Source organism: Nerophis ophidion, linkage group LG24 (genome assembly GCF_033978795.1).
Source record: "Nerophis ophidion isolate RoL-2023_Sa linkage group LG24, RoL_Noph_v1.0, whole genome shotgun sequence".
NCBI classification, from domain to species: Eukaryota; Metazoa; Chordata; class Actinopteri; order Syngnathiformes; family Syngnathidae; genus Nerophis; species Nerophis ophidion.
The window spans coordinates 41629815-41641843 of record NC_084634.1 but is presented as its reverse complement, the minus strand read 5'-3'; the positions used below and the strand labels follow the sequence as shown (position 1 = coordinate 41641843).

Below are 12029 nucleotides of genomic sequence, written 5' to 3'. Positions count from 1 at the left end.
TGGCTTCCCACCTATTGACATCCAAATGGCTGCCGTTGTGTCCTTGGGCAGGACACTTCACCCTTGCCCCCGGTGCCGCTCACACTGGTGAATGAATGATGAATGAATGACAGGTGGTGGTCGGGGGGGAGGGGCCATAGGTGCAAACTGGCAGCCACGCTTCCATCAGTCTACCCCAGGGCAGCTGTGGCTACAGATGTAGCTTACCACCACTTATGTGTGAATGAATGATGGCTTCTCACTTCTCTGTGAGCGCTTTGACTATCTAACAATAGAAAAGCGCGATATCAATCTAATCCATTATTATTATTATTATTATTACACAGTGTTGGCGTTGACGCACTTTACGTGTTTTTTTACGCATTGAAATCAGAAAGGACGCGCAATTCCGCAGGCAGGTTTATTTCTATTTTTTTTTACACACAGTTTGGTTTTTTATTTGATCGATTATCACTTACCGCCGGTGCTTTGTTTTGTTTATATTTGCCGTGAATAATTTCCATCCCTGTTTATTGCGTTTTTATTGGTCGTAAATTTTGATTTGCCGAAAGTTCTCTCAATGCCAACCACTGCCTGACTTTGCACTGGGACAAGTTTAGCATGAGGAGCTGTCAACAGAAAGACTTAAGTGAGTGTAAAGTCAACCCTTTTAACTTCATCCTGTGCCAGGTCTCCAGTAAATGACTTGTTTTAGTCTTTGTGAGGCCATGGAAACTTCTCTTTTATCTCCCGCTCTATCATCATCGTTCAAGGATGGTGACATGCTAGCTGTTAGCTTCAAGCTAACCAGCACCCTAAAAACATACTTTTTAGGTCAACAAACATGTGCCTTTTGAAGTGTTGACAAGGAGTCTCTTGGAGAAGTGGCTGACAAGTTGGCAAGTGACATCATCACCTTCATTGTTTACTGCAGCAGAGATGCTGACTGTGCATTATGATGACCACTCATCCATAGACTTATCAGATGTAGTTTTGGTCTAAAGTGTGTCCTGGAGGCCATTTGCAGCCCACAGCTGATGTTTTAAAGGCCATCTTAGTCATCTTTGAGCAAGATACTTCACTCTTGCTCCTGAGATATAATAATGTGTCTGTCTGTGTGTAATTGCAGAGGAACTGAAAGAGTACCTAGTTGGAGAGTGTGTCAATAAGGTCTTCCAGTTGGGCAACAGTGACTACCCGGTCAGCTGGGATAATGAAATCAAATTGTGGACTTTTCTGGAGACCAGATTCACACTCCTGCTCAAGAACTATAAGACTTCCACCAAGGTGAAGCGTCCTTGCTGAGAGTAGAAGTGCAACACGGAGTGACTTTAGATCCCATTGTTGGTCCTCCTCTGTCTTGCAGGAGGACAGTGTCATGCTGGAGGAGGCCGCTCTATCCCCTCACGCTCGTGCTGCTGTGCAGCTGCGCCTGGCCGAGAAGCAGATCCTGCTGAAGTCTCTGGCCAGCGGACAAGCCAGACTTGCAGACTTGGCCAAGAACAAGGCCGAGGGCCAACCTTTGCCCTGCTCTGACGACGGTGACATTACCATTACTAACGCTGATGTAAAGCTTCCGATGTCGCCGCACAAGGTGAAGTTTGAGCAGTAGAAGCAGGCTGACTCAGAATGGAGGTAAGGCGGCGGTATGTAGAAGGTGTGCAGGAGTACATCACTAATCAGCACATATTGGAGATACGGTCAAAAATGGATGTTTCTACTTCCTATTAAAAAGTAAATATTTATTGAAGTGTCCTTATTGCTATTTAAAGATCCTATATTTGATTTATTATTGACAACCAAAAGAAAAAGTGCTGCAATTAGGTTGTGTTCTTAAGGACATTCACTTGTGTATACATGTGGATCATATGCTCCTAATAAACAATATGTATCAATATGCTTCATTGCTCTGTTGGCGGGAAGATGCTGCATTCTTAAGCTCCCATCTGCAAAAAAATGTGGTGGTGCTTGTTCGCCTCCTTGGTAGTGGCCCTTCTTTTAGCACCCAGCTGTCAAAGTCCAGGCCTGGGGGGGAAGTCTGCACATTACTTCCTGTGGTCTGCAAAAGCCGAGACATAGTAAGATGCCTCAATAAAGTACTTTATATTTCTGGCTAAATGTAGTTGTTCTTTAAACATGGGCAGAAAAATGTACTGCATGCAATTACATCTCCTTCAAACTTGAATATTTGATCATGCAACAGCATTTCTGAGGGGGGTTATGAAAACTACTTAAATATCTTTCTCCATGACTTATGATTTTAAGGCACGTTATCCACCAATCTGTCTGTAAAAAATAATCAAACGTACAGGCAATTGTGTGCTATGTTCACAAAATGTATATGAACATCCAAAAGCAGTGACGATGTCACCTTGTGTAAATGCTGAGTTTGCAAATCCTGTTCAATTTATATTCAATTGCATGGACTGCAAAAACAAGATATTTCATCTTCACACCGAGAAATTTTATTTTTTGCAAATATTAGCTCATTTGGAATGTGATGCCTGCAACATGTTTCAAAAAAGCTGGCAGGAGTGGCAAAGAAGAGTGAGAAAGTTGAGAAATGCTCATCAAAGACTTATTTGGAACATCCCACAGGTGAACAGGCTATTTGGGAACAGGTGTGTGCCATGATTGGCTATAAAAGCAGCTTCCATGAAATGCTCACTCATTCACAAACAAGGACGGGGCGAGAGTCACCACTTTGTCAACAAATTGTTTAAGAACAACATTTCTCAAGCAGCTATTGCAAGGAATTTAGGGATTTCACCATCTATGCTCTGTAATATCATCAAAAGGTTGAGAGAATGTGGAGAAATCACTGCACGTAAGTCATGATATTACACACCTTCCATCCCTCAGGCGCTACTGCATCAAAAAGCCACATCAGTGTGTAAAGGATATCACCACATGGGCTCAGGAACACTTCAGAAAACCACTGTCAGTAACTACAGTTGGTCGCTACATCTGTAAGTGCAAGTTAAAACTCTATTGCCATCCAAGCAACGTCATTTTAGACGCCCCTGCTTATTGCAGCAAGATGGTGCCAAGTCAGGTGTCACAAAATCGTGGCTTCATAGTAAAAGAGTGCGGGTACTAGACTGGCCTGCATGTAGTCCAGACATTGAAAATGTGTGAAGGCTAAAATATGAGGCAGGAGACTGTTGAACAAGTTAAGCTGTACATCAAGCAAGAATGGGAAATAATTCCACTTCAAAAATGTGTCTCCTCAGTTCCCAAACCTGCACTGAGTGTTGTTCAAAGGAAAGGTCATGTAACACACTGGTAAAAAAAGTCTTTTTTGACATGTGTTGCTGCCATTACATTATAACTTCATGATTATTTGCAAAATAAGAAGAAAGTTTGTCAGTGTGAAGATGAAATATCTTGTCTTTGCAGTCTATTCAATTGAATATAAGTTGAAAAGGATTTGTTGTAGTCTCTTTTTATTTAGCATTTACACAAGCTGACAACTTCACTGCTTTTGGGGCTGGGACAAATAGCACACAATTAACTTATATGACCAAATCCGAACAACCTTTCCTAGTCATGGTGCAACAACACACAGGGTCTCACCTAACACAACCTGCTCAATGAAATATAAATACGTCCAATCACCATAAAAATACAAAATGACACTCATTTGAATGAATTGCAATGCATGATAGGAAAAATGCAAAAATTCACGTTACTCATGTCTTGATTTTTTTATTGTAGTTTACTTTATTAAAAATACACATTTCAATCTCATGTTGAATATTGTGTCTGTATTTTGTTGAACGTTTTACAGTAAAGTTGTTTTTAATTGGCACACTTTGTATGCCACCCGGCTTCACGGTGGCAGAGGGGTTAGTGCATCTGCCTCACAATACGAAGTTCCTGCAGTCCTGGGTTCAAATCCAGGCTCGGGATCTTTCTGTGTGGAGTTTGCATGTTCTCCCCGTGAATGCGTGGGTTCCCTCCGGGTACTCCGGCTTCCTCCCACCTCCAAAGACATGCACCTGGGGATAGGTTGATTGGCAACACTAAATGGTCCCTAGTGTGTGAATGTGAGTGTGAATGTTGTCTGTCTATCTGTGTCGGCCCTGCGATGAGGTGGCGACATGTCCAGGGTGTACCCCGCCTTCCGCCCGATTGTAGCTGAGATAGGCGCCAGCGCCCCCCGCAACCCCAAAAGGGAATAAGCAGTAGAAAATGGATGGATGTATGCCACCCAGGCAAAAAAAAAAAGGGTGCGAGGTTGGAGTTCAAAGTAGTGATGTGTCAGAAAGAACCTGTTTTTAATATTTCTTTCTATCTGACTGGCTCCTTTTCCCCTGCATGATGAATGAGAGGTGAAAAGATGCAATGTATGTCCAGTATTGGAGGCGTGGCCACACAGGGATGAGGTTTGCAGAGTAAACAAGTGGGCGGGGCTCGGAGCATTCCAGCAGTGTGCAACATGAATATTCCTCTTATGAGCAGACGTGGTGGCACAGCAGACAGAGGGATGCTTTGTCCACGTCCTGCACCTTCCATCTTGTCCACTCCTGCACGTCCTTCAGTCCTCCAGCACACCAGGAGCTACATAAGCGGTAGAAAATGGATGGATGGATGCTCTCTCTTCACTGCCGGGTGCTCCTGCTCAGCCTTACTCTACAGGTACATTTCAAATCACTCAAATGTGAGCTTTTTGCTGTTTCTTACATTTTTCTTTTTACTCATGATTAAGTTTGACAGTTTGCAATGCAAGCCTTCATTGTTTCAACAAGCGGTGCGCTTTCAAAGTTCTGCTAAAACATTTTGAGCACCCTGTGTAATGTTCTTTATTTACAAAGGAATATTTAAAGTGTTGGTGTTGTTTACTGGCGTCATATTGCAGTCTGCACATATCTCTTATGTGTGACTCCCATCATATTGCAGTCTACATGTATCTCTTATGTGTGACTGCCATCAAATTGCAGTCCCCAGATATCCCTTTTATGTGACTGCCATCATATTGCAGTCTACACATATCTCTCATGTGTGACTGCCATCAAATTGCAGTCTACATGTATCTCTTGTGTGACTGCCATCAAATTGCAGTCTACACGTATCTCTTATGGGTGACTGCCATCATATTGCAGTCTACAGATATCTCTTATGTGTGACTGCCATCATATTTCAGTCTACACGTATCTCTTATGTGTGACTGCCATCAAATTTCAGTCCCCAGATATCCCTTTTATGTGACTGCCATATTGCAGTCTACACATATCTCTTATGTGTGACTGCCATCAAATTGCAGTCTACATGTATCTCTTATGTGTGACTGCCATCAAATTGCAGTCTACAGATATCTCTTATGTGTGACTGCCATCAAATTGCAATCTACACGTATCTCTTATGGGTGACTGCCATTATATTGCAGTCTACACTCATCTCTTATGTGTGACTGCCATCATATTGCAGTCTACATGTATCTCTTATGTGTGACTGCCATCAAATTTCAGTCCCCAGATATCCCTTTTATGTGACTGCCATCATATTGCAGTCTACACATATCTCTTATGTGTGACTGCCATCAAATTGCAATCTACACGTATCTCTTATGGGTGACTGCCTTTAGTGTTCTCGTGAGACGTGTAAAAACGCCAACTCAACACCAAGCCAAACCAGAGTCAATGAAGAGAACGTCGTTGTAAGCTTGACCATTTACTTTTGACAATTCCTTCATAGACAAGATGGTGAAAAACTGAAAAGAACAAGAGACACAACACACAACACACTTATTGCCTCTGTACATATTCGTTTACAATGACATATAAAAATGTAACGGTAATGTCGGAAAATGTCCAGCAGAGGGAGACTCCCGTCTGCCTAAATGACTTGAACACATTGTATCTAGTTCGACAATTATATTTAACATATCGGCACTATTACACTTTTTTAACGTGTCTGACATGTTGTTAACTTATTAAAGACAACTTACGGCATTGCTTCTTCGCCGCTTTGTGTAGGATGGCAACAGAAAGTACTACAGAAGACCACAAAATGTATCTCTAGCTTTCGAACAAATACCGGAAGTCAACCAACAGGAAGTAATTTAGCGGAAGTGACATCATCTAACTGCTGTTTACCGATTATAAAGTACAATAAATATAAACAACTTTAACTCCAAATTAAAGCATTGTAGTTACTAATACAAAATATTATCAAGTAATACAAAAATATTATAATGTAATTACGTAAATAATATTAACAGTTGACTTCAGGACAACACACTCCCCGCCTGGCCTATGTGAGGCCACTAAGGTCACCAAATAACTCTAGTCTTTGGGCAGGAGTAAAACAACTTCTGTTACTGGTCTCAAAAATGTTTTTGGGGTTCCTTGCTCTGTAGTCTTCACTTCGACCTTCCTGACCAAATTGTCGATCCCGGGGAACGTGGCGGTGACCATGGCCATAGGCCAGTAGTTACGTGCAGCTTGCTTGTCCTTGAGGAGAACTAGATCTCCTACTTGAAGGTTTCGCCTTGACATATTCCATTTCTGTCTCTGTTGCAAAGAAGGAAGGTACTCCCTTCTCCATCGGCTCCAAAACTGGTTTGCAAATGCTTGCACTTGCTTCCATTGTTTGGTGTAAAGGTCCCTCTCCGTGAATTCTCCAGGTGGAGGTGGAGCTCCTGCCTTCTGTGTTAGGAGCATTGCTGGTGAAAGAATGAAGGGTTGTTGTGGATCTATGGATACAGGCAGAAGTGGCCGTGCATTTATAATTGCAGTGACTTCCGCCATCAGAGTGCAAAGAACTTCATGGGTTATACGAGTCCCATGCTGCAGTAACATTGAATCCAGGATTCTTCTTGCAATCCCGATCATTCGCTCCCAAGAGCCTCCCATGTGGGAAGCGTGTGGTGGGTTGAATTTCCAAATGCACTGCTTTTCACTGAGGAAGTTCTGCACCGCCTTGTTCATTCCAAGCTCTTTGCATGCTCCCGTAAAATTAGTGCCACAATCAGAATGAAGTTGATTTGCTGGACCTCGAAGTGCGAAAAAACGCCTAAGGGCGTTGATACAACTTGAAGTGTCCATAGACTCGATTAACTCGATATGAACAGCTCTCGAACTAAGACAAGTGAACATCATGGCCCACCGCTTGCTCTCTGCTTGTCCTCCTCTGGTACGTCTGGTTAAGACAGACCAGGGTCCAAAGACATCGACTCCCACATACGTAAAAGGAGGGCAGGATTTAAGACGTTCCGGAGGCAAATTAGCCATTTGTTGTTCTTGAACCTTCCCTCGAAGTCTACGACAGATTGTGCATTTGTGAAGAATTGAGTTGATTAAAGACCGTCCACCTAGAATCCACAATCCTGCTGCTCTGATGGCTCCTTCAGTAAAATGACGGCCTTGATGTTTTACCTGCACATGGTGGTGGTGTGTGAGCAACACAGAGATGTGGCTTTTCTTGGGGAGAATTACAGGATTCTTTTCTAAAAGTGTGAGTTCAGAGCACTTTAGTCTACCTCCCACACAAATGAGTCCATCCTCCAATGTTGGGTTGAGTTTCAACAAAGGGCTGTTTCTTGAAACTGGCTTGTTTTCTTGTAAAGCTAAAAGCTCTCCTGAGAAGGCTGCCTTTTGTGCTGCCCTCAGAATAATATATTTAGCTTGGGCAATTTCATCTGCAGTGCGTGGTTGGTGACACTTGTGCCAGCCTTTGCATCCATCTTTTTGATTAGACCGTTTGCATGTTCTTGCGACGTGGATGAGGAATGCTACACCCCTCACCAAGGAAGTGAAAGTGGAAAATCGTTGGAAGCGATCTGGGTTGAGTATCTGACGTTCCAGGTAAGTAGCGCAGGTCTGCACTTGTGGTCGGATTTCAGAGTCGTTATCTGGTCCAATGAGCTCAAATCTTTCACTGGTTTGTGTCATCTTTGCAGATGTCTTTCGCAGGAATGCAGGGCCGATAAACCAAGATGTTTGTCCAAGGCTTGATACAGGTAAAGATCTTGACGCATGATCTGCAGGGTTTTCCTCCGTGCACACATAGTTCCACTGATCGGGATTTGAAGATTGACGAATACGCTGGACTCTGTTATGAACGTAGGTGTAGAAACGTTTTTTCTCATTGCAAATGTATCCAAGCACTACCTTACTGTCTGTGTAGAAGCGAACTTCATCGAACTTGAGGTCCAGCTCATCTTGGATGAGATCTGCCATCTCTACGGCTAGCACAGCAGCACAGAGCTCGAGCCTTGGGATAGTAGGTTCAGACTGGGGTGCCAACTTGGCCTTTCCCATCACAAATCCGACTTCGGCCTCTCCATCTTCTTGGACCACTTTCAGGTAAGCCACAGCACCAATGGCCTTGCAGGATGCATCTGAAAACACGCACAACTCTGTGAGCACCGCATCGCACAGTGACTTTGCAGTGTACCTGCGTGGAATATGAATCTTGTTTAAGCCCTGAAGAGACTCTTTCCAAGTCTCCCACTTGTTCTTTTTGGCTTCTGGCAGGGGCATGTCCCAGTCTGCTAGCTCGGAGGTAAGTTCTCTGAGAAGGGATCTTCCCTGAATTGTGACAGGTGCGAGCATTCCTAGGGGATCAAAAACACTGTTTACTGTAGACAAAACACCACGTCGAGTGAATGGTTTGTTTGTTGGTGATGCAAAGTATGTAAATGTGTCAGATGTAATCTCCCAGAGCAACCCTAAGCTCCGTTGCGTGGGTGTAAAGTCTCCACTCAAATCTAAGTCTTTGACCACAGGGGCACAATCTTGGGGGGAGAAGGCTTTGGTGACTTCCTCAGAGTTTGATACAAACTTGTGCAAGCGAAGGTTCGACTCGGCAAGTGAACACTTTGTCCTTTGGAGCAGGTCAATGGCCTCACCTTCAGATGGTAGGGATACCAAGCCATCGTCCACATAAAAGTGCCTTTCTACAAACCTGACAGTATCATCTCCGTGCTGCTGTGCACCTTCCCTGATGGCCTTTCGCAGTCCATAGATTGCCACAGCAGGAGATGGTGTGTTGCCAAACACGTGGACCCTCATGCGATACTCAATAACTGGCTTCCTGAGATCATTGTCCTGATGCCACAAGAAACGTAGGAAATTTCGATGATCTTCATGCACCAAAAAACAATGAAACATCTGCTGGATATCTGCCATAATCGCAACTCTTTCCTTCCGGAAGCGCAGAAGAACGCCCAGCAAGGAGTTGTTGAGGTCGGGTCCAGAGAGTAGCACGTCGTTTAGGGAAATACCTGCGTGTTGGGCGCTAGAGTCAAAAACGACTCTGATCTGGTCAGGTTTTCGTGGGTGGTATACGCCAAAGGATGGCAAATACCAGCACTCTTCATCTTTCCTCAATGGCGGCGCTACCTCTGCATGCTTGTGGGTAATGAGCTTTTCTATGAATGTGACATACTGTTCCTGCATTTCCGGTTTCCTTTGGAGGGTTCGTTGAAGTGACATGAACCGCTTGATTGCCTGGGCCTTATTGTTTGGCAAACGTTGACGTGGTTCCTTAAATGGGAGTGGAGCGACCCAATTGTTGGATCCATCTCTGTAGGTTTGAATGTCCATGATCTTTAGAAAGAGGAGGTCATCCATTGATGGAGCAGGTTTGTTGTCATGTTCAGTTTGGTTGAAAACTGTCGATCCCAGCATCCTTTCTTGTGATTTGCAGGACTGGTTGAAGGTTTGTTGCTTCTTAACACACATGACGCTGGTGCAGGGTAGAAGGATGGAATGACGTCCATTTTCCCATACGTTTGTTTTCATTGAATTAATTGTTGGTTTGTGTGTATTGCCTAAACACACTTCTCCCATCACCACCCAGCCTAAATCCAGACGTTGTGCAAAAGGAGCGTCGTGTGGTCCATTTACTTGCTGTCTGACCTTGTGTGCCCTGATTACATCTCTTCCAAGGAGCAGAAGTATCTGTGCATCTGGGTCGAATTCTGGGATGTGTTTGGCAATGTGATGGAGATGGGGTTGATGCAAAACTGCAGTTGGTGTTGGGATCTCATTCCGATTATTTGGAATCTCTTGACACTCGAGGAGTGTTGGAAGTGAGATGAGAACTTTACCATCTAGGGACTCAATCTGGAAACCCTCAGCCTCCCTACCGTGTGCTTCTACAAGGCCAGAACAAGTTCTGAGATGATAAGTGATTGGTTTGCTGTCCACATTGAACATTTTAAACAATTCTGGTCTTGCCAATGATCGATTACTTTGGTCATCCAAAATTACGTAGGCTTTGATGGCCTTGTCCTTGAAGTCTTTATGGTACATTTTAGTAAGGCATATTTTTGAGCATGAGTGCCCCCACTGACCTTGACCGCAAACATCTGTACAGCTCGTGCTAACATCAGGCATGTTATACTGTTCTTCTCTGTTATACTGTTCTTCTCTCTCCCCGCCATCCTCTTTAAGGGATGGAGGAGCCTTGGCCATTTGAGAGGATTGACCAGGATGCATTGCTGCCTCATGATGAGTGCTTCCACATTCATAACACTTTACAGAAGACTGGCATTGTTTGGCGAGATGTGAAACTGAGGAACAACATTTAAAACATATCCCTTTTTCCTTCAAAAAGGCCTTTCTATCATCCAGGGATTTGTTTCGGAATGTCCTGCATCTCTTAAGGGGGTGTGGTTTGTTGTGTAGAGGACAACATTCATTGGGGTCACTATTGGTTGTTAAAATGTCTGTTTTGTGCACTGTGATGGGTCTGTTGGAGTTAAAACCTTTTGCAATGTGTTTGTCAAGGTTAGCAGTTGTATTGTACTGGTAGGTGAAACTGGGGTCATTTCGTTTCTTTGCCTCGGAGCACACAAAAACACAGAAGTAGTGGAAGGGAGGGAAGCAACCGTTATTATGTTCTTTGTACAAAAACCCAGAAGATGTCCATTTTTCCTGAAGGCTATAAGGAAGCTTATCCACAATCGGCCTAATTCCACGTGACGTATCCAGATAGGACAAGCCGGTGACATAGCCGTCCTCCTTGAACCCTTGAATTTCCATGAGCAAATCTCCCAGTTCGCGTAGCCTAGCGTTGTCCTTATTAGAAATTTTGGGGAAATTGTCCAGTCGATCAAATAGTGATTTTTCAATGATTTCAGGGGCAGCATAACAGTCACGCAGTCTCTCCCATGCTTTGTGTAGAGCCAGTTCTGGGTGGTTTACATACATTGAGCGGATGCGTCTCACATGTTCTCCAGACTCCTTACCAAGCCACTTTGTCATGAGGTCTAGTTCTTGGGTTGTTGTGAGGTGAGCACCGCTGACCGCTGTAGTGAATGACGACTCCCATGCGCGATAATCTTCTGGTTTATCAGCGAAGTAGTACAGTCCTCTTTAGGGCAGCCGGAACGTGCCTTTTTCACTTTAGTGTTCTCGTGAGACGTGTAAAAACGCCAACTCAACACCAAGCCAAACCAGAGTCAATGAAGAGAACGTCGTTGTAAGCTTGACCATTTACTTTTGACAATTCCTTCATAGACAAGATGGTGAAAAACTGAAAAGAACAAGAGACACAACACACAACACACTTATTGCCTCTGTACATATTCGTTTACAATGACATATAAAAATGTAACGGTAATGTCGGAAAATGTCCAGCAGAGGGAGACTCCCGTCTGCCTAAATGACTTGAACACATTGTATCTAGTTCGACAATTATATTTAACATATCGGCACTATTACACTTTTTTAACGTGTCTGACATGTTGTTAACTTATTAAAGACAACTTACGGCATTGCTTCTTCGCCGCTTTGTGTAGGATGGCAACAGAAAGTACTACAGAAGACCACAAAATGTATCTCTAGCTTTCGAACAAATACCGGAAGTCAACCAACAGGAAGTAATTTAGCGGAAGTGACATCATCTAACTGCTGTTTACCGATTATAAAGTACAATAAATATAAACAACTTTAACTCCAAATTAAAGCATTGTAGTTACTAATACAAAATATTATCAAGTAATACAAAAATATTATAATGTAATTACGTAAATAATATTAACAGTTGACTTCAGGACAACACACTGCCATTATATTGCAGTCTACAGATATCTCTCA

The 12029-nt window shown here is 43.4% G+C and overlaps 4 protein-coding genes across 13 annotated transcripts in view; 3 read left to right on the top strand and 1 right to left on the bottom strand.

Annotated features, from left to right (window-relative positions):
* setd3 (SET domain containing 3, actin histidine methyltransferase) overlaps nt 1-1874 on the top strand; it is a 38789-nt gene extending 36915 nt beyond the window's left edge. For both annotated transcript variants that reach the window (XM_061885827.1, XM_061885828.1), the window contains exons 12-13: nt 1109-1266; nt 1346-1874. In XM_061885827.1, the coding sequence (XP_061741811.1) occupies nt 1109-1266; nt 1346-1591 (404 nt within the window). In that variant the 3' untranslated portion in view covers nt 1592-1874. The remainder of the gene's footprint in view (nt 1-1108; nt 1267-1345) is intronic.
* LOC133542339 (ovarian cancer G-protein coupled receptor 1-like) overlaps nt 1-12029 on the top strand; it is a 621591-nt gene that overhangs the window by 396426 nt on the left and 213136 nt on the right. The gene's annotated exons all lie outside the window — the stretch shown is intronic.
* Nucleotides 4019-12029, top strand: part of ccn6 (cellular communication network factor 6) — a 42633-nt gene continuing 34622 nt past the window's right edge. Inside the window, exon 1 of the mRNA XM_061885836.1 lies at nt 4019-4620. Within this exon, the coding sequence (XP_061741820.1) occupies nt 4561-4620 (60 nt within the window). The 5' untranslated portion in view covers nt 4019-4560. The remainder of the gene's footprint in view (nt 4621-12029) is intronic.
* Nucleotides 5435-11990, bottom strand: LOC133542031 (uncharacterized). Of its 2 annotated transcripts, XR_009804032.1 has the most exons (3): nt 11704-11990; nt 5930-8323; nt 5435-5692 (listed from the first exon to the last, which is right to left on the bottom strand). XR_009804032.1 is itself a non-coding variant. In XM_061885826.1 (2 exons), exon 2 carries the CDS (start codon nt 8241-8243, stop codon nt 6267-6269), a length of 1977 nt encoding a protein of 658 aa, XP_061741810.1. In that variant the 5' UTR covers nt 8244-8323; nt 11704-11990; the 3' UTR covers nt 5836-6266. The 2 variants fall into 2 exon arrangements, 1 of the variants encoding a protein (XP_061741810.1); XM_061885826.1 differs by lacking the exon at nt 5435-5692 and having other exon boundaries at nt 5836-8323.